The following is a 19,969-nucleotide window of genomic DNA, read 5'->3' on the forward strand; positions in this document are numbered from 1 at the left end:
AGGTTATGTGCATTTAGGAGCCTCCACCATTACATTTTTAAGAACTTTGTAGTAAAAACTGTTGTATGTTGCTTACCTTCTCTTTCCCACCTCTCTTTTGTATCATGGAGATATTGCTTTCATAGCAAAGCATGTCTGCCATACACAACACATTGTTCGTTATACATTATTAATTATTTGTTTCAGCATTCTGCTCATCCTCTTGATGTAACACATCTGGAACTAGTTGGCTGCTTTTTTTTTTTATTTTGGAATTTATGAAATATGGGCTGCACAGTTGCTCAGTATGTAGTGTTATCTCCTCACAGCAAGAGGTTCTTCAATTCAATTCTGTGCTGGAGTGCCTCTTCTGCAGAGTCTGCATGTCCTCCCTGTGTTTGTGTGGGTTTTCTCATGGTCCTCCAGTGTCCTCCCACTGTAGGTGCATTGAACACTCTGAATTAGCCGTAAATGTGAGTGTGCATGTATTTGTGTGGTATGAGAAAACAATCACAGCAGGGCTAGCCATCCAATGGTGTGAACATTGGCTGTAGTTGATTGTCACTGTTAAGTGACACCCCAACTCCATGTGCAGAAGTGGGGAAAAGGGGTGGATGGAACTTTTGAAACGTGTTGCTTGTTTTTTTGCGAACGAGTGCTCAGTTGTGACTTGATTCTTGGTTCTGAAAAAAGCAATTGTGACTTTTTCATTTTTAGCAGTCATGTGAGCAAGCATTAGAACCAGAAGGGAAGCGGGGAGAACCACAATAACTTATGATGTCCTTCTGTTCATATGCTGCAGTATTCATAATATGAGGGAGTCCGCCACCAGCTGACTCGTATGTCTGGCCAGTATACAAAAGTGTACTGCTATTCTGATTTACGTGCGATGCCACACATCAGCAAACCTACATCAGCCATAAAGAGATGTCTGGTATAAAGCAGATGTCGGCACATACCAACCTCAGAACTTTTCTGCTGCCTGTCCGATAGCCTGCTCTGGTCATCGTTCATCATACAAGTTGCGAACTTTGGTTCAGATAAGTAAACTGTTGTTTTTTTTTTTCTTTAATATTTTGGCTACTGTATTTTGCTGTGATTACATGTCAACTAGGAAAGGCAAATATCAGTGTGGAAGGCAGATTACCCATAAGGACTCTCACAGCCTCTGCTTGTTTTACCTAGGCAAAGACCACGACCATACCACCTGTGCTGTTTGTAAGGCGTTTGTACCCAAAACCCTTCATAACCATTTAGCTTCCCTGAAATTACAGTGCAATGAAAAAGTATTTGCCCCCTTCCTGATTTCTTATTTTTTTGCATGTTTGTCACACTTAAATGTTTCAGGTCATCAAACAAATTTAAATATTAGACAAATATTAGACAAAGATAACCCAAGTAAACACAAAATGCAGTTTGTGATTTTATTTATTAAGGGGAAAAAAAACTATCCAAACCTACATGGCCCTATGTGAAAAAGTAATTGCCCCCCTTGTTAAATCATGAAGTAACTGTCGTTAATCACATTTTTGGGAAAGCAGAGTTCAATTTCACTAGCCACACCCAGGCCTGATTACTGTCAGACCTGTTGAATTAAGTGATCACTTAAGCAGAACTTGTCAGACAAAGTGAAGTAGGCCAAAAGATCCCAAAAAGGAAGACATGCCGCAATCTAAAGAAATTCTGGAACAGATGAGAAACAAAGTAATTGACATCTGTTAGTCTGGAAAAGGTTACAAAGCCATTTCTAAAGCTTTGGGACTCTAGCAAACCATGGTGAGAACTATTATCCACAAATGGAGAAAGCATGGAACAGTGGTGAACCTTTCCAGGAGTGGCCAGCCTACAAAAATTACCCCAAGAGTGCAGTGACGACTCATCCAAGAGGTCATAAAAGAACCCAGAACAACATCTAAAGAACTTGCGGGCTTCACTTGCCTCAGTTAAGGTCAGTGTTCAGGACTCAACCATAAGAAAGAGACTGGGCAAAAATGGCATGCATGACAGAGTTCCAACGCGAAAATCACTGCTGACCAGAAAGAACATAAAGGCTTCTCACATTTGCCAAAAAATATCTTAATGCTCCCCAAGACTTTTGGGAAAATATTCTGTGGACTGACTAAACAAAAGTTGAACTTTTCGGGAAAAGTGTGCGTCCCGTTACATCTAGCGTAAAAGTAACACAGAATTTCAGAAAAAGAGCATCATGCCAGCAGTCAAACATGGTGGTGGTAGTGTGATGGTCTGGGGCTGCTTTGCTGCTTCTGGACCTGGATGACTTGCTGTGATTGATGGAACCATGAATTCTGCTCTCTACCAAAAAATCCTGAAGGAGAATGTCTGGCCATCAGTTTGTGACCTCAAGCTGAAGCACACTTGGGTTCTGCAGCAGGGCAACGATCCAAAATACACCAGCAAGTCCACATCTGAATGGCTTAAAAAAAAACAAAATGAAGGTTTTGGAGTGGCTTAGTCAAAGTCCAGACTTGAATCCCATTGAAATGCTGTGGCATGACCTTAAAAAGGCGGTTCATCCTCAGAAACCCTTCAATATGGCTGAATTAAAATAATTCTGCAAAGAAGACTGGGCCAAAATTCCTCAACGGCGATGTGAACGACTCATTGCCAGTTATCGCAAACGCTTGATTGCAATTATTACTTCTAAGGGTGGCACGACGAGTTATTAGGTTTAGTGGGGCAATTACTTTTTCACATAGGATGGATAGTTTTTTTCCTTAAATAAAATCATCACTTAAAAGAATGCATGTTATGTTTACTTGGATTATCTTTGTCTAATATTTACATTTGTTTGATCTGTAACATTTAAGTGCGACAAACATGCAAAAAAATGAGAAATCGGGAAGGGGGCAAATACTTTTTCATTGCACTGTTTATCTTGAGAATCAACGCCTTTAGTGTTTTGAGCGGGATATGGAGGTGGTGTCGGGCCCTTCAGATGATCCGCAACCAAAAAGGGCCATACTTTTTCATTGTATTGTATATCTTGAGAATCAACGCCTTTAGCATCTCGAGCGCAATATGGAGGTGGTGTCGGGCCCTTCAGATGATCTGCAACCAAAAAGGGCCAAGAAGCTATGGCCTGATGTACCCGCTGCTTCCTCAGATCCGGACATCTCTCCTGAGGCCAGTGTGGGCCCAGAGGCCATCCCGGAGTCGGTAGATGTTCCTTTGACAGGTACCACAGTGGGGGCAGTGAAGGACTCTACCAGCATGTCCGTGAGGGAATCACAGGCATCTGACTCTGGCATGAGGGGGCCATGGCTTGTTACTGAAGGCCTGTGTAGCGTCACCCAGATCATTATGCAGGAGAGGATGTTCCTACAGACATTGTGGAGTGCAGCCTGATGTCTGGCCCATCCACCTTCCACCACATGGAGGCTCCAAAAAAGAAATAGCTGAAGACTAAACATGTTTCTCTTGTCCCCCAGGAACAAACACCGGCTTGGCAGGCCTTCTCCCAAGGCCTATTCAATGCCTTCCCCCTCTCCATCTGCCATATCCCCTTGCCAGCCTTCATAGATGCCTTTCCAGCTGCTTTAAAGTGCCCCGATTCCCAGTCTCCAGACCCCAAGTGCCCAGATAGATTTTATAAGGTGCCTGAGGACTCTTAAATTCCTCTTCAAATGGCCCTCTGCAGACACTGCCACCATTTCATTCTCTGCAGACAGGGCATCCAAATTGACAGCTTCCCTCAGATAAGGAGAGCAAAGTCATTGAGAGATTAGGGAAAAGGTATATACCTCTGCTACTCTGGCCTTCAGGGCAATTATCAGTGATATGGCAAAATATTCCTTGGCCCTTTTAACAGATGCAGGCTAAGCTCTCCTCTATTCTTGCCACCACGGCATCATAACTGCACTTGATAGGACTACCTTGTAACCTGTGTCGAGGAATTCTTAGCTAGGGCGGCTGCATCTGGGTCTGTCCTGAGGAGGTATTCATGGCTTAGGCTCCAACCTTTGCCTGGTGATATTAAAGTAAAGATTATGGATGCCCCTCTGGACAAGACTTTGCTAACTGAGCCGCAGAACTTTTTTAATCTTTACAAGAAAAGGGAAAGGTGCTTTAAGATATGAAACTTATCTTTTGTTTCCCATGTCCCCGGATTTCAGAAAAATTATTCTACCAAAACCACCTTTGTCAGAAAACCAGCCAGGCCACAGTCTTCCAAAGGTAAGAGCGATCCTAGGAAAAACTCCCATCTAAGTCTTTCTCCTCTACTCCCACTGAGAAGCAGCCCTTTCAGGCTAAGCCAGGTAGTCTGTGACTACCTGTCTCCAGGTCTATTAACTCCTTTGTGTCTCCACCTCCCTCTTTCTGGCCCTGCTTGGAATTGGATAACCCGGGACTCTTGGGTCCTATCCATCATCCGACAAGGATATTTCATGGTGTTGAAAACTCTTCCCCCCTTCAGGGGCATTCCACAACCTCCGAAAGAACAACTGGAATCCCCCCCCCCCCCCAAGTCATATCCAGTCTTTTCTCAAGGCACTATTCAAGAAGTTCCACCCTGCCAAGTTGAAGGGTTTTACTCTAGGATGTTCCTGGTTCCCAGGAAGGATGGCCCTTGCAGGCCTGTTCTAGACCTTTCCCATCTAAATACCTTTCTGAAAGTTCCCAACTTTTGAATGCTAACATTACCCACCCTTCTTCCTCTCATACTTCCCCAGGCTTTTATGGTGTCATTAGACATCAAAGATGCCTACATTCATATCCCCATTCACCTTTGGTTCAGGAAATTTCTTCACTTTTCTATTGCTTCCCCACATTTTCAGTTCATTGTTTTACCCTTTGGTCTGTCTATGGCACCGAGGGTCTTCACAAAATGCTTGGCTCCTGTCATAGTCTACTGCAGACTACAGGGCATACAGTTTTTTCCTTACCTAGATGACCTGCACCTCCAAGACCTGTCTCGGGACATCCTTCAGGAGAATCTCTCCTTCAGGGTGTCTCTCCTGGAGAGTCTAGGGTTCATGATCAACTATCAGAAATTTGTTCTGATCCTTCCCAAGACAACATTTTTCTGGACTGCAGAATTCAAACAGGATGCTAGCCTCCTTACCTCCAGAAAAGGTCCTGTCCCTAACTTCCTATTTCTAAGACCTCTTGCTCCTCCATTCCCTGACTGCTAGGGATTTTGTACACCTCTTGGGGTTCTTGGCCACCACGATCCCCATGTTCCCTTTAGCCAAGTTAAACATGAGAAAATTCTATTGATGGATGCAGCACACTCATTCTCTGGACTTTATCCCACTCCTACCTTGCTTGAAAAGTGAGTTAAACTAGTGGATACTTCAAGTTGCAAGGAACCCAGATCTACCCTTACAACCACCTCTCCCCACTCAGGAGTTGTACATGGATGCTTCAAACTTAGGATGGGGAGCAGCCCTGGAATCCTGGAAGGACAGATGTCTGATCTCCAGGTCATACAAGGGAACACATCAATATAAAGGAGATGAAGGCCTTGATTTTCACCCTCCAAATCTTCAAGCCTATTTTTTTTCTCCTGGGGTACTAAGGTGGTTCACAGACAATACCACGGTCCTCTGGTATGTCAAAAAAACAGAGGGGGACAAGGTCTTGCCTCCTGTGCAGACTGGCATTACAGGCCTGGGAGATGGCCTTGTAGAGTCTGCTCTCCCTTCAGGCTCTAAAGACTAAAGCTCCTCCCCTGCACCAGTAATGCATCATGCTCCACCCCACCCTTTTCCTTGTGATCTGTTTTTGTTCCTCTGTTCCTGGGGTTTCATCCAGAGCTTAGACAGCTCTCTGTTTGGGGGATCATTAAGGCAGCCATGAGGGTGCTTTTTATTCTCATTGGCATCACAGAAATGAGAACATTTTGAAAAACCTGACCCCACCAACTAAGTGAGAAACAAGTGAACAGCTTCACAAGGTGGCCCAGAATGCCCCTCCCCTCCCCTTGAGTGTACTTCTGCCCAGTTGCTGAGAAGGCCACCACTCATTGGTGGCTTAATGAGCCTTACACTTGCCCCCAGGCTGCCCTGTGCATCACCATTCCTCATTCAAATGATCAAGTCAGTCAGTGTGGCCTGTCCTGCCCCCTACCCAGCTTTGCTACTAGTGTCATCAAGCTCCCAAGCTGCTAGTCGAACTTGAGTCACCTGGGCAGTTGTCGGGACGTGTCCATGTACATCACTGGCACATATATTCAAATCAGATTTTTCCTTATTTTGGTAGTCTTTGGCTGAGATTTATTTTCTGGTTCCCCACCCCCTAGGCCTGGCCCACATTTAGAAGTACCTTTATGTTCATGCTCCCTAGCCTCTCTTTTCTTGAGCAGTTTTATGTTCTTCTGGACTTTATCTGTTGTAGATTTTCTTGTTGTTGAGCTTTGTGGTGTTCCACTTGTCAAGTTTTTCTCATCAGTGTTAGGAAGATGTGGGTCTGTGGGGTGGTATGTGTTTAGGTGTACATGGTTCAGGACTGATCAGAAATGTACAGAGTGCAGGCACAATTTTTTCTCACCCACAGTCGACATGCACTGTTTGGAATGTTTTGGGAGCAGACCTTATGGGTGCAGAGTGTGATGCCATTTGACATGTGCTTGAAGCAGTTGGAGTGACCTCGAAGGTTCTTCATAAAGGAAATAAAGGGTGTAAACAACATGTCCTATGCAGCTAGACTAAAAGCTCGATCCCTTTATTCTGTCTTCTGCTGACTGTTTAGGGTGACCTATGCTTAATCTACAAAGCAGTCACAAATCCAGCCTTGCTCGAGCTGCTACACATCAGCAAGTAAACAGCAGGAGGGTCACCCTATCTAGGATCTAAACTTAGTCGGCAACTCAAACAAAACATGCTGCAGAGACATGTATGTGTCCTATAGATGCCCCTTCTTTGGAACAGGCTTGCTATTCACATTAGGCAGAGCCCTTCCCTAGCCCTCTTCAAATGCAGTTTGGATCAATGGTTGATGAATCACAAATTCACACCTGGGGTAGTGCCTATGTCCTTTATGGATAGGGGCATTATGTAAGATACTCAAGGCATAGACACAAATCCATACCATCCTCTTGCCCCTAGGGGCCATATATTGGGCAAAAACAGGATATATTGGCTAGACTTGTAAGGGCTCTTAAGTCGCTAGTCTAGAAATCTCCTGTGAACCTATCAGTATAACTTCTGAGGTGTGATGGATAGGCTACTTAACTGGATCATGGCTAGCAGTATGACCCTCTCCCTACCAACAGGCGGTCATTACTGGAGGAACAGGTTGGTGGATAGGGCTTTTACTGATTAAGAACTAATGGGTTTGGAGGGCTTTTGCCTAGATCAGGGATGCCCATCTGCTGCCATCATGAAATTAATGAGCTAAATAGGTTGAAGGTAGTGGAGCAGCCAGCTATCGGGCAGGGATCCTACAAAAAAATAATGGTTTGTTTTCAGGGAGGCTTTGAGTGTTACTGAGTGTTATGATCCTTCTTCCTAGATAACTGGACAAGATCTTCTACCCGTGCCCTGCATACATCGTTGGATCCGCCTGTCTATCCATTTCACCCCCAGACTACATCCATAATTTTTACCAGGGCCAGTGCAGATCTTAAGGATATCCTGGGGGGGGGATTCTGCCCATCATCTGCCGTGGGCTTTTCCTTTTAAGGCCTACACTAGTTTCCTGCCCTCCTTTGCTTGCAAAGTTGCATTGTGGGATAGGCATACAATGTGAATGTATGACATCTTTCCTTTGCTGAAGCTCAGCCAAGATCCTCCCCTACTGCCCTTTGGGATAGTCCCTCCCTGTCCATTCCACAGCTTCTGGCAAGGACATCATGGGTACACCCATGCAGCCACCCAGTATCCTGGGATGGATATGCCTCCGTCCGTCCCTGCTGCTCAGTCAGTCAGCCAAGCTAATTGAACATGGGGCAGTTGGGTCATAGTCAGGGTTTTATCCTGGTATGCTGTCTGTGCAGCCTCATAAACTACATTGTTGTGCCATAGACACTTAAAGTTCCTTTTCTGCACGGCCCTGCAGTCCACGTGTAAAATAAGGGCATTGGTATGCTTTGGGAAATGGGTGTTGTCCTCTGACTTTTCAGCCAGGGTGCTAAATGACCTCTTCCACGTGGCTTCAACCTCAGCGATAGCTTTCATTTGAGATGAGCAAGATGTCACCAGAGGAGCTGGAGGCCAAGTCTGCTCTCGTCTGTCGGGTATTAACCGATCTCATCCTTCAGCTTTACCATGTGCCTGGCATAATGCCACAAATGGTGCAGCAAGGACTGCATGTACTGGAGTTGACCTTACACCATCATACATGACTGACCAATAATTTAGGCGTCATTCACTATTGCCTCCTTTAACAGCCCAGACCACCTCACATCTGTAGTCAGGGAGGAATTGGGGGGGGGGGGCAGTAAGAGGGAAGGGGTGACCTTTGCATGGCCATTGGCATTTGCTTTCAGACCTCCCCCAAACGAGCATCAGTTTGTATGGAAGAGAACAACCTACATCTGTTCTGGTATAGGTGGAGTCAGCACCAACAGCTGAAATAGTCTAGAAGGATCCAAAATGGTAAACATGTTAAGAAGTGAGCGCTTGCTCAGAGACAGACATTCTGTTCCTAATCGGAGATAACTGATTATTTTCATCTAAAGGACAACAGCAGCAGAATACTTGCGAACTTGCCCAACTGTCCTATTCTAAAGCTAAATGGGAGTTTTTTTCCTCTCTATCACTGTGCATTAATGGCCATCTAGTTAGACAGAGGGATTTGGGCCTTGGTGCCCAGATTGCCAAATGCCCAAGGTACACTCCTTTTCTTTTTCAGATGTTCCAACTTGCCAGAAACATAAAATGTTAATAGGGGTTGAATATTCTGTTTGAAAAAGAGCAATTGAAGATGAGAGAATATCCCACTATTACTCCATATTCTTCTTAATCCCCAAGACATTCAAGAACTGCAGGCCTGCTCTGGATCTCATTGGCCTCAATTTCTTTCAAAACTGAAATTCCTGATGGTCATGGTGCAGTTGGTTTTCTCTTGTCTGATATGGGGACACTGATGGTGCTATTTGAAAATCCAAGATCTCTACTTTTGCATATTAGAATGGCAAGTGTGTGTATGAGTTTCCTGTACTGAATGAGGAGTCTCCTGCATTTTTAGTTTTGAGCCTTGCTGTTTGTTCTGACCTCGGCCCCGAGGGAGTTCACCTAATGCATGGTGGTGGCTGCAATGAGCCAGAGGATGCTAGGGGGTTCAGTTGTTTTGTTTTAACAGCTGGCTTGTAGCTACATAAACAACAAAGGCTCTAGTCTTAGCATGGAAGCTCTTCTTGCATCTGTTCTAGTTCCTGGACATAAGTGAACAGTGTTGAGTCCCAGATACAGCCATCATAGACTCACACATACATATTTTGTGCTGGATGCATACACCTGTAAACCGGCCAATTCCTGGAATAAATTTCTCTTCTCCAGTGGACAGTTTCTCAGGTCCTGATTTAGTTCTTGTGGCTGTTTGTTTGAAGGTACTAAGCTTCCTCATACCAGCTACTGAATTGAGTTTTATAAATGACACTCAAACCTCCGTCCTTCAGGTTGTCTAACTGATAGTCCTTGCAGACTTTGGAGATTCTCATCCTATCTTCACTGATCGTTGTATACCCCCAGTTTCTGCATGTTGGAAGCCTAGTTACTTTTAGCTTAGTTGGTATAGAAGAATTTGCAAGAGCAATGCACATTAGATATTTCAGAAAGTAAGACACTGGCACTTGTTACAAAGCTGCTAAAGGCAGAAACAGTGCAGAGTAAGGACACTGTAGTATTGCTGTTCTGGAGTTGTGCAGTTCAATGCCTGCTAAAGTGACGTAACACCTCCCATTCACGTCTGCAGCTTCAACCCATCATGTGAACATGGTGACAAATGTCAGACAAGGAAATGAAGAGTTTTTTGTTCAGCAGTTTTATGGTTGCCTGCTATCTGTAAGAAATATGTCTTAAGTCATGTTGAAACACAAGTTTTAGTTACTATTTTTTTTTACTGGCAAAACAAATCGTATATGTAGGCCTTCATTTGTAGGTTTGCTGACAAGTCTGTTGCTAAACATGAGACTGGCTTTCTGTCATCATATGGTTTCAGGGTTGTGGTAACTTGCAGTATGCAGGCAGAGTCCATGTGAAAGCATATGCAAGAGTTACATCAGGAAACAAGAGTGTGCTGCTTCTGAAGTAAATGAGTGGCATTTACACTGTTTAGGTAGGTGCTCAATTTTACTTTGAATTAATTTTTTGGGTCAAGTTAGCATTACTAGCAGACTCTTGAATTTCAGCACACATTATGGAAGTGGAATGCAAAACCTAAGGCAGATGGGAAGGAACCAAGTATAGACTTAACAGTTGTCATGGCAGCAAATGGAGAAATCCAGAAGAAGCTAAATATTGAGATATAAGATAAGGTAATGGAAGAGTTTAACAGCTTCATGTATCTGGGAGGGATGGTTGAGGAGAAGGAAAGTTTGAATGAGGAAGTCAAAGCAAAATTCAGAGGGGCTGCAACCTAATGGCACAGTGTGTCTGGTAGTATGTTACTGAAAAATACCAAAGAAGCTGAAAAGTAAGGTGCACAAAATAGTGGTGTGACCCAGTACTGCTGTATGGTGTTAAACCTGGGCAGCAAAGGTAGAGTAGTTAAGGAAGTTGGACGTGGTGGAGATGGAAGTGCCTGAGATGTGTGGTAGGATGCAGACTGAGGGATGGCTGAAACAATGAGGATATCTGAACAAAAGCCACAGTAGTTCCAATTGTAGAAATTCAGATTACTGGGATTCATGTACATGGGTAGAAAGCAGAAGATATGCTAGTGAAGATGATTTTGGAGAGAGGAGGAAGGCTGTAAGAAATAAGGATGCTCCAGAAAAGAGAAGAATAATGGATTGTGTGAGAAAACCTGCAACAGTCCGGCATGACTGTTGAAAAATGTAGGAGAGTTGCGTTGAAATAAGTAAGATGGCAACTGTTGACACAATACTCCAACCTCATGTAGAAAATGTGGAAAAAGGGGGTTGATGGACATTTTGGGGTTAGTTGCAGGATTTTAGGATTAGGTCAGAGTTTTAGGGTTAGGGAAAAGGATTCAGTGTTAATATACTCTTTCCTTACCAGGTAGTATTTGACTTCTCAGACTAGGTAATGCAGTGCCAAACCAGAATAAAGCTTTGATTCTTCATTACATCTGAAGTAAACCCAAATCCTGTATTTTATCCAGTAAATGGATTTTTGTTTCCATATGTAACTTGCCTCTCAGACTCTGTGGAATAAGACAGCTAAATTGGTGAGAGCAGATTCATCACTACTTTGCAGTAAAGCAGCAGTCTAGCATGCATTTTTTTTGTTTTAGCTGAACATCCCATTGTCACTGAATTAAAGTTTTGCAGTAGTCTTAAACGAGACTGATACATAACCCTTTATATATGGGTACCAAATGCAGAGCTTCCTAGGTTTGCACTGTCATAGTTTGACATTTTGTATTATATTGTGCTCATTGGGTGTATAGCTTCTCCTCAGATTGCATTGTCTTGCAACAATGCAGAATATCCTTCTGAACCATCGTCACGTTAGAAGTAAAACAACTAATAATGTGTATTTCTATTGAATTCATGTATGTTTCTCAGTGGAATTTACTATCACAGCCTCCAATTTAATCTTTCCCAGATACATAATGTACTTCAGAATAATATATTAAGTTTCTTTGTAAACCGAATCACCAACTTGTTGCTTTCTGTAGTTGAGGCTTGTCACAGAAGTCATTATTCTTAGAAGTTTTCTAGAATGTCAGACCTTTTCAGGAAGTTTGTCATTGTGAGGTCCACAAGTAAACTTCTATAGCCATCTAGGTGCTCTTTTTCCCTTTTTATTTTTACATGTAGATTTCAGCATTTTTTCACTCTGACAAATTCAGTATATTTATGAAATATAACATTAATGTACTGTTAGAAAAACTGAGAACCAAAAACACACTTTTTAAAATGGCATTTTCTGTCATTTAAAATGTTATATCAAAATGCACGTATTTTAATTATTGTGACAGACATGCACATATTCCACTGCTTGACCATGCACATAACTTATCCTTATGCCTCATTTGGCATGTACCTCACTAAACACCTGCAACAAGTGGAGAGGCTGCAAAAGTACCTCACAAAGAGAAATCCTAGGCCTTAAACATTTATCCTGTATGGACAGACTAAAAAAACTCCAACTATTCTCTGTCTCATATCGCCTACTTAAGAGGCTATCTCTGCTTGACTTACAAAGCCATGTCTGACCCAGCTCTGTTAGAAATGCTACATCTAAAGAAATCCCATTCCCTCTGCATCACATGCTCCAGAGACTTCAACCTCATTACCATAATCAACAGAACATGCTAGAGGGGCAGGTTCATAACCCAGAGACTGCACATGCTATGGAATAGATTTCCCATACATGTCAAACAGTGCACCTCACTGGCCCTCTTCAAGAGAAATCTTGATGAGTGGATGGGAAATAGAAAATTTACCCAGGGGATCACTCCAGTGGCTTTACCCGGCAGTGGCACTGGCAAATAAGGTCGGGTGACATGATGCCAGGATAATCCTATGGGCTAGACTTGTAAAGGCCCCAAGGCCATTAGCCTAGTACACACCTATGAAAACTTCATAATTGTGCCTTGAAGCAGTTGATGAAGATACTGTCATTTTTAAGTAGAGACAAATTCAGTTCGAGATGGCCAACTGAAGTTGGCAGACTTAACCTTTACAAAGCACTGATTTAAAAACAAATATATAACCTTCAGTTCACTTTAGAGAAATAAATATGAAACCTGTCAAAAACGGATATATAATATTGTGACTTTTATATATAAAAAAAAAAAAAAAGTGATAGGTGTTATAGGTTGTGATTTAAAATGAATTAACATTATTTTTTTTTATTAGAATTCAAAATGTAAATGCTCCTTTGCCTTTATGGGTAGCCGCCCACTCATAGGATGTTGTATAGGTATTTATTCTGGTAGCAAGCCAGGTCTAGTGGTATACAGTAATAAAGTTATATTGTCCAAACAGAGCAAGATAGAATAATGTCTCAGATGCTTAAAAGATTTGGCAAATGAGGATAGCTGTGCCCATTCTGGAAGGGTGGGTGGTCTATTCAGTGCCACAGTCCTTCAGAGGAGGGCTGGCAGTGGGCATTCAGCCACCAGACTGATACAGTGGTAGATTTCATTGCCTTTGTACAGGAGCATGCACCTGTGTTGAGGAGGGCATCATGGTTCGTATGGTGATGCTGGTTATTCGTCCACTTGACCAGAAGAGAGGTTAGTCCTAATAAATACACCCTCCTTGCCAGGATGCTGGTGGAGATGTAAATCACTGTGCTAATACTTAATGCACGTTTTCCTGGATGTACAGCTGTTGCCTTCACTGAAAATATGTGGGATGGCAGAATTAGACATTGGTGATAAGGGAGAGGTTTGATGGTTGGCATGTGCAGGGTGAAATGTGCATAGAAGAAAATTATGCCAATAACATTCCCTGTAAATTTAATGTAAAAATGTCAGACTAATTTGGGGATGTAAGCATTTTCTTTACAAGGAGTAGATTGAGGACAGTCTTATGGAAAATGTAGCGAGTGGTGTTAACTGTGATCAAGCTAGAAGAGCTAATGGACCAACAAATGTGTTGCCCTCCCTGTTGAGCCACAAGCCTTATTGCTTATTTTAACAGTCATCAAGAAATTGCCCATTACATCTACCATGCACCTTCCACCCTGCAGTAATCTCATTCTAACTGTATACTTCCTGAAGTTCTGACTGTGATACAAGTCATTGCTGCAGTAATGTAGTTTTTTATCCCTCAAATGTTTGCTTACAATCAAAAGTAAAAGTTTTGGACTCAGTAATGCATTTCATATTGTTGCTTTTGGTCAGTTGCACTGACTTTCCCCATATAAGGCACACAAACTGCTGCTTAACAGCGCTCAATAGTTTGTTTGCTTTCGCACACAATCCTTATCTGTTAACTTCCCAACCCATTATATGTATAGTCTCTCAGATTAATCAAGTTAACTAACACAAGATTTTATTTATTTGTGTGTCTATTTTAACGTAGTAGGACACTTATCAGAGTAGACCATTTATGGGCACCGCCAGGGAAATTGAGATTAAACAAGTTAAAAATATTGAAAGTCTATTTAACCATGGTCAGCATGTGTATTTTTTAATGTATTTAAAGATCTTGAAATATGTTATTATCTTGAAGTTTTATATTCTTTGTTCCACGTTCTTCAGCTTTATGTACAGTGTAGTGCAAACACCACCTAGTTTATTATTCACTAAGTTTACTGTTGTAAGACACTTGAAAGTATTCTTATTTACAGTGGTTACAGCAGCCTTTAATGTGCAACTGTGGCAAGTGGCTGAAGTAAAAATTGGTAAACTAGTCACACATTGTGTAAGATTCTCATTGATTTTCAGAATTAGTGGCTGTAGGCATGGCATATACATTTAATTCATATACTGCCCAGTATGCAAATAACTTCAAATAGAGTAGCACACACGTGATTGAAACAGCTAGTATACATGCTTCAGATGTATGCAAACAGCTAAAACATGGTTACTCCAAAGGACTCCAGGTTACATTTGCATGGTTATGTATAGGGTATTGCAAGTAATTTGTAAGTTAAACACAGATAGTAAAGTGCCATGGAGCACCAGCTTTACTAAGAACTAAGGTTCTATGTCACACCCCAGTAACAATTCATTGTACCTGTAGGTGTTTTTTCTAAAACATTTTGAGGAATATGATGCCATTCTTGCCAATTTTTTTTTTTTTTTCCATGTAGTTTATGCACAAAGTATGTCTTCTACTGGTGGCCAATCACTAAATTTTGTCATTACAGAGAGTAAGCTGATTAGTGCCCAGTAGTCTTGTCTGGTCAACAGCCATGGAATGAGTAAGTCATTCCCACCATCTTGGTTACACTTCAGTTTTGTAAAGGCAGTGGGTAGAGTAGTGGAATAAATCAACCAAATTAGCATAATTAGAGCCAGTTTAGTGTACCACTTCTGAGAAAAGGTTTGGTGTCAGGTGCCTTGTTTTTGTGTATATTCTTTTTACCTTCTTGTGCTAGACAAATTCAGGTTCCATTTAGTTTGTCTTTAGCTAGAAAACAAAATATTGGAAAGTTGGGATTTCTCCACCCAGGTGAAAAACAGAAAATTGCTCAAGTTTGAGAGTCCAGGCAGTGTGATAAGCTTTTGGTGGGTAGGCATCCTATCTTGACTTGTCTGCATTGTATTGTGAAACAGTAATTTGATGAGCTTATTAAACCAGCAAAACCATGAGCCACAGTGCGAGTCAGCAAAATGCACTTAACATGTTATATCGAACATGGAGTTTGTGTACTACAGGATGATGTGAAGAACAAAGCTTGCCACAACATCCTTTCAGGAGTATATTTATACTACCTAATGTAAATGTATATTAAATGAAAGTCTGCAAAATGAGTTTTCCGTGGATTTTTAGTGAGGTTATTGATGAACTTTGAGAGACGATCTGCACTGTACTGTCACCTTTCTTGCCCTGCATTTATTCAGTGCATACTATTTAATGGGTTCATGTATCAGAAATGATGCACACCCACCTGTCCATTTTCAATGCCTTCTTAATCCAGTTCAGGACTGCAGGGAGCCAGGGCCTCTCCTGGAAGGCAGCAGTGTACAGGCCTAGGACAAAAATGACCCTGCATGGGATGCCCGTCTGTTGTGGGGAGTGCTCAAACTATACACACCCCAGGGGCAGTTTTGAGCATTGCCAGTTCAGCTGTACACACCCCTAGGAGGTAGTTTTCAGCATTGCCAGTTCATCTCTCCATTGAGATATAGGAAAAAGTTTTATACCTTGGCAAAACTTACTCTGGTATAAGGAGGGACAGGCAAACTCCATGCATTAGTAACCTGCCAGACACTGCTGCACCTCTGTACTCTGTGTACAGCTTTCATCTTTGATATCATTTTTGATCCACAGGCTAGAAGTTTCATTTACTAGGTAGGCATTCTGTTACTCACTGCAGCATAGAGTGCTTCAGCTCCACACACCCCCCCCCCCTTCAACATTTAGAGTGGTGGCATTGGTTGAATTTAATCAGTAGTATTCCAGTTCCGTAGTGATTGCTGATTATGTGGAAGATGCAGATAACTTCACTGAGTGACATAATTTCACACAGTAATATCACTGTGAACTGATGAGTGTAGTACTGTATTTCTGGTACTTATAAAGTTATGAGTCATTTATGTGCAAGAATTTCAGTTTTGTTTTGTTAAACAAAAAAAAATCTTCATCACTTATGACACAGGCAGTCATACATTTCTATAAATGAAAACGAACCATATTGGCAATCTTAGTTGCAAGCATTATACATCACAAACCATATTGACATCATTTTTTGCAAACATTATACATCGCTTATAATCTACCCAATCTGTCAAACATTACATAGCTCATTTAAATCCTGCCTTCTTGTAAACCTCATTTTCTCCCCTGTATGTATTGTTCCCACAATTCCCAATTTTCCTATGTAATTTGCTCCTTCCCTTTCCTAAAGATCACAGTTCCAGTTATTTTCTCTCTCTTACTATATTCCCTGCTAGATTTAGTAGTTTAGATTTTGATTACCATTTTCTAGTAATTGTGTTTTAGGCAGCCACCATAATTGAACTCCACAAGGCCTTACTATGTCTAGGCAGTTCCGATTCTGTCATATAGCTAAGAAAAATCATTTCCCTAGATACACCAATTTGCTCGCCCAGTGTCTGTGACAGAGTAGTGTGCAGGGAATTTCAAGTCTGCTAACTCATTACACTCCAAGAAAGTATGCTTTCAGTTACCTTTTTCTTCCCATTCACACCTCCAACGTTTGCGGTCTTCCTGAGATAAAATTCTCTGGAGTTTAATTTGGGTATGAAATACCTGTGTAAACATTTCCAAGCAAAAATCCCGAATCATTTAGATTTTGTTGCATATTTGGGAGAAACATATATCCCCCTGTTGTTTCTTTGTGAATTGCTTAGCCATTCTCTTCCCAATCCTTCCTAACCTCCTCTGATTCTTATAGTTGTCAAGCAACATTTTATATATTAGCTTTACTAATTCCTTTTTAACAGTAGCTGCTGTTCTAGATTTTGCTAAAACTCCACCAGTGCTGGTCTTTTGTTTGCAAGAATTTCATTTTTTAAGCTCATGGTCCTACATTCAACAGTCTTGAGAAAAATCGAGAGCAGTAATTTTCTTCCTGAGTGATTTGTTTTCTTGCTGATTAATATTTTATTTTTAATTTATATTTTGCAAATTAATATTCTTTCATGTGCCTGTATTGTGGTTAATAGGAACATGTGTTTAGTTATCAGTATTCAACATTTCTGTCTTTATCTTTAGAGAAACCTACAACACGAGAAAGTGATGAAACTGGGCAAACCCCATATAAGATGATCCAGACCATCGGCCTGTCTGTGGGAGCTGCTGTGGCCTATATCATCATTGTACTGGCTCTTATGTTTTACTGTAAGAAACGCAGAAAGGCAAAGAGGCAGCAGAAACATGGCGAGGGTGAAGAACCTGAAATGGAGTGTCTTAATGGTGAGTGCTCTTTACATTACAGTTTGTCATACAAGGGTGTCCTCTTGGTATTATGCTGTTACACTAATTCATCTGTTATGCTGAATGAGCCCCCATCAGTCCTGTTGTAGTTCTTGATCCCATTAATTTGTATTACTCTATGCATCTTTGTAGGGGTGGCACTCTGTGTAAAGCTGTGAGAGGCATTATTTGGATGCAGTGCTCATTGGTTGCTTGATCTGTACATCACAGAAGACTGATTTCAAAGTATGCATGTGTTTTCTTGAGTAAATAAATCCAAGGCTGAATACCATATAGGTGCAGAACTCGTGTTACTGTGTGGCAGTTCCATAGCTTACATTGTTTGTCTTTTTTTCTAATATATGTTTAAAACAGTTGCCAGGTCCTATTTGCATGCATGTGTGAAATGTTTTTCATTCTCTTTTGTTAGAGCTGCTATGTTTGTGGCCAGTTTAGATAACTGGAAACTATTGTAAATAGGAGTAGACCCAGAGTCCCCTTACTCAGCCTGCTAAAGTGTAAGCGAGCTTGGAGTTTTATACTGAACTTGCTGAGTTTGTGACAGCTGAAGACCATTAGGGCCACTGTCCATGGTTATACAGTTTTAAGGTGCTGCGAGTAAGTATAGGTTCTGAGCTTAAATGTTGCATAGTTCGACTTTGTTGACTGCCTCATTTTGATGATTTGGAAGATGGGCAAAATGCGCACATAGTGCATCTACTCTTGAAAGGTTAGTATCAGAGACTGGAAATCAAGCAATTTAGGAATAAAAGCCAAGAGCATTTTGGGAAGATTGTCAGTTCAGTTTTGTCCTGAAGGTTGCTTTTTTATCCAGTTTGTGGACTGCTAAACATAGTCTGAAGTTAATAAATGCAATTATGATAATTTTGTTTGGCTGCAAGTTACTAGTGTACACAACTTTAAGGGTGCTGCAGAGTTTACAACTGAAGACATTGCTCCAAGGCTGTCATTACCCATTATCTTTGGTGGGTTCCACCATGTTTGTTTACTCCCACATAGGGAGCAAGTAATGGTGACTTGCTATTGTTACAGGTGGCATTGTGGGATATTCAGGTCAACTGGACAGATGACCACTTTTGTCATTTTTCTGTTGTCTTCTGATTGCCATTTTCTTCCTCAGTGGCATTAATTAAACTTGAATGCAATATGTTAATTAAGGCTGTAATCCTTTTAAGCAATTCCTAATTACCTTGCCACTCTAGCAGTGCAGCCTTGCTTCCATACTCATTTTACATGCCTTCTGTCAGACTGATCTGAATTTGAAAGCCTGCTGCAAATGTTTATTGTTGAGAATTCCTCTTTGATTTCATTGCTCAGCACAAGTCTGGGTGTTTTTCTTCTTTCCATACTTGGAAATATGTGTTTCTGTAGTTTGGACAGTTCAGACCTTGATCCTAATGTTCTTCATTGAAGGTGCCCAAATTTTCTACCATTAAGGGTAGTCAGCACAGGGAACAGCAGGAAGATCTTTGTATGATCCATGTCAGTGGAGTAAAAGGCTTTTAGATTTAACCTGTCACAGAAAAGAAGTCAATCAAAAGGTAAACCAGTTGAATTTAAAAGTACTGAATAATGTAAAGGAGATTAAATAATTGGGAAGTGGGGTCTTTAGAAAAGGAAAGGAGCAAATTACATAGAAGTAAATGAAGTTTGTGGGAACAATACATGCAGAATACTTGGAAAAGAGGAGTGATGCTTAAGTGACAGTAGGAACTGAGCAATTTATATAATATTGGATTGGAGGATTGTTAAAATGTATGGTTTTCATTTTTCGATTAATGTATGTGTAGCTTTGTCACTGTTCAGAATGTGCAAGTTTTAATAAAGGTGTTTTAAAAAAATGTAAAATGAAACCGCATAGATGATGTGCGAAACCTGTGCACTGAGCTGTTGAGGAGAATTCCAAATTTAATCCAAGCCTTCCATCAGTGAATGGCTACACTTTTATCTGGATGGTATAATTGCTTATGTCAAGCTCTACTAATCCCATATGAGCATATTACTTCAGTAAGTGCTTTCCATACTGCAGTTAAAGCAGGAAATTGATATCCTGCCCAGGTCACTTGTAGTTACCTCCATTGCAAGGTATTGTATGACTTCCCGCTTGTGGAAAATTTCTTATAGGCTGTAATTGTGTACCTTATACTCCTGATTTCCTTGCTTAAGAACCTAGTCTAGAAGTATTTCCAAATCAGATGATGTCCTATTCATATGCTGCTGTATTCGTGACAGGGAGTTTGCCTCTGGGGAACTCTTGCATGGCCAGCTGTTATACAAAAGTTAAATGCTACTACTAGGGTATGCGTGACATCCTGTGCT

General features: G+C 41.4%; 1 protein-coding gene across 1 annotated transcript in view; it reads left to right on the top strand.

Annotated features, from left to right (window-relative positions):
- The window catches only part of PTK7 (protein tyrosine kinase 7 (inactive)), a 2,009,558-nt gene that overhangs the window by 1,616,155 nt on the left and 373,434 nt on the right, over window positions 1–19,969 (top strand). Inside the window, exon 14 of the mRNA XM_044060033.1 lies at window positions 17,429–17,629. Coding sequence (XP_043915968.1) covers window positions 17,429–17,629 — 201 coding nt within the window. The remainder of the gene's footprint in view (window positions 1–17,428; window positions 17,630–19,969) is intronic.

This window comes from Protopterus annectens, chromosome 1.part2 (assembly GCF_019279795.1).
Source record: "Protopterus annectens isolate FY-2018-M chromosome 1.part2, PAN1.0, whole genome shotgun sequence".
Taxonomy (NCBI): domain Eukaryota; kingdom Metazoa; phylum Chordata; order Ceratodontiformes; family Protopteridae; genus Protopterus; species Protopterus annectens.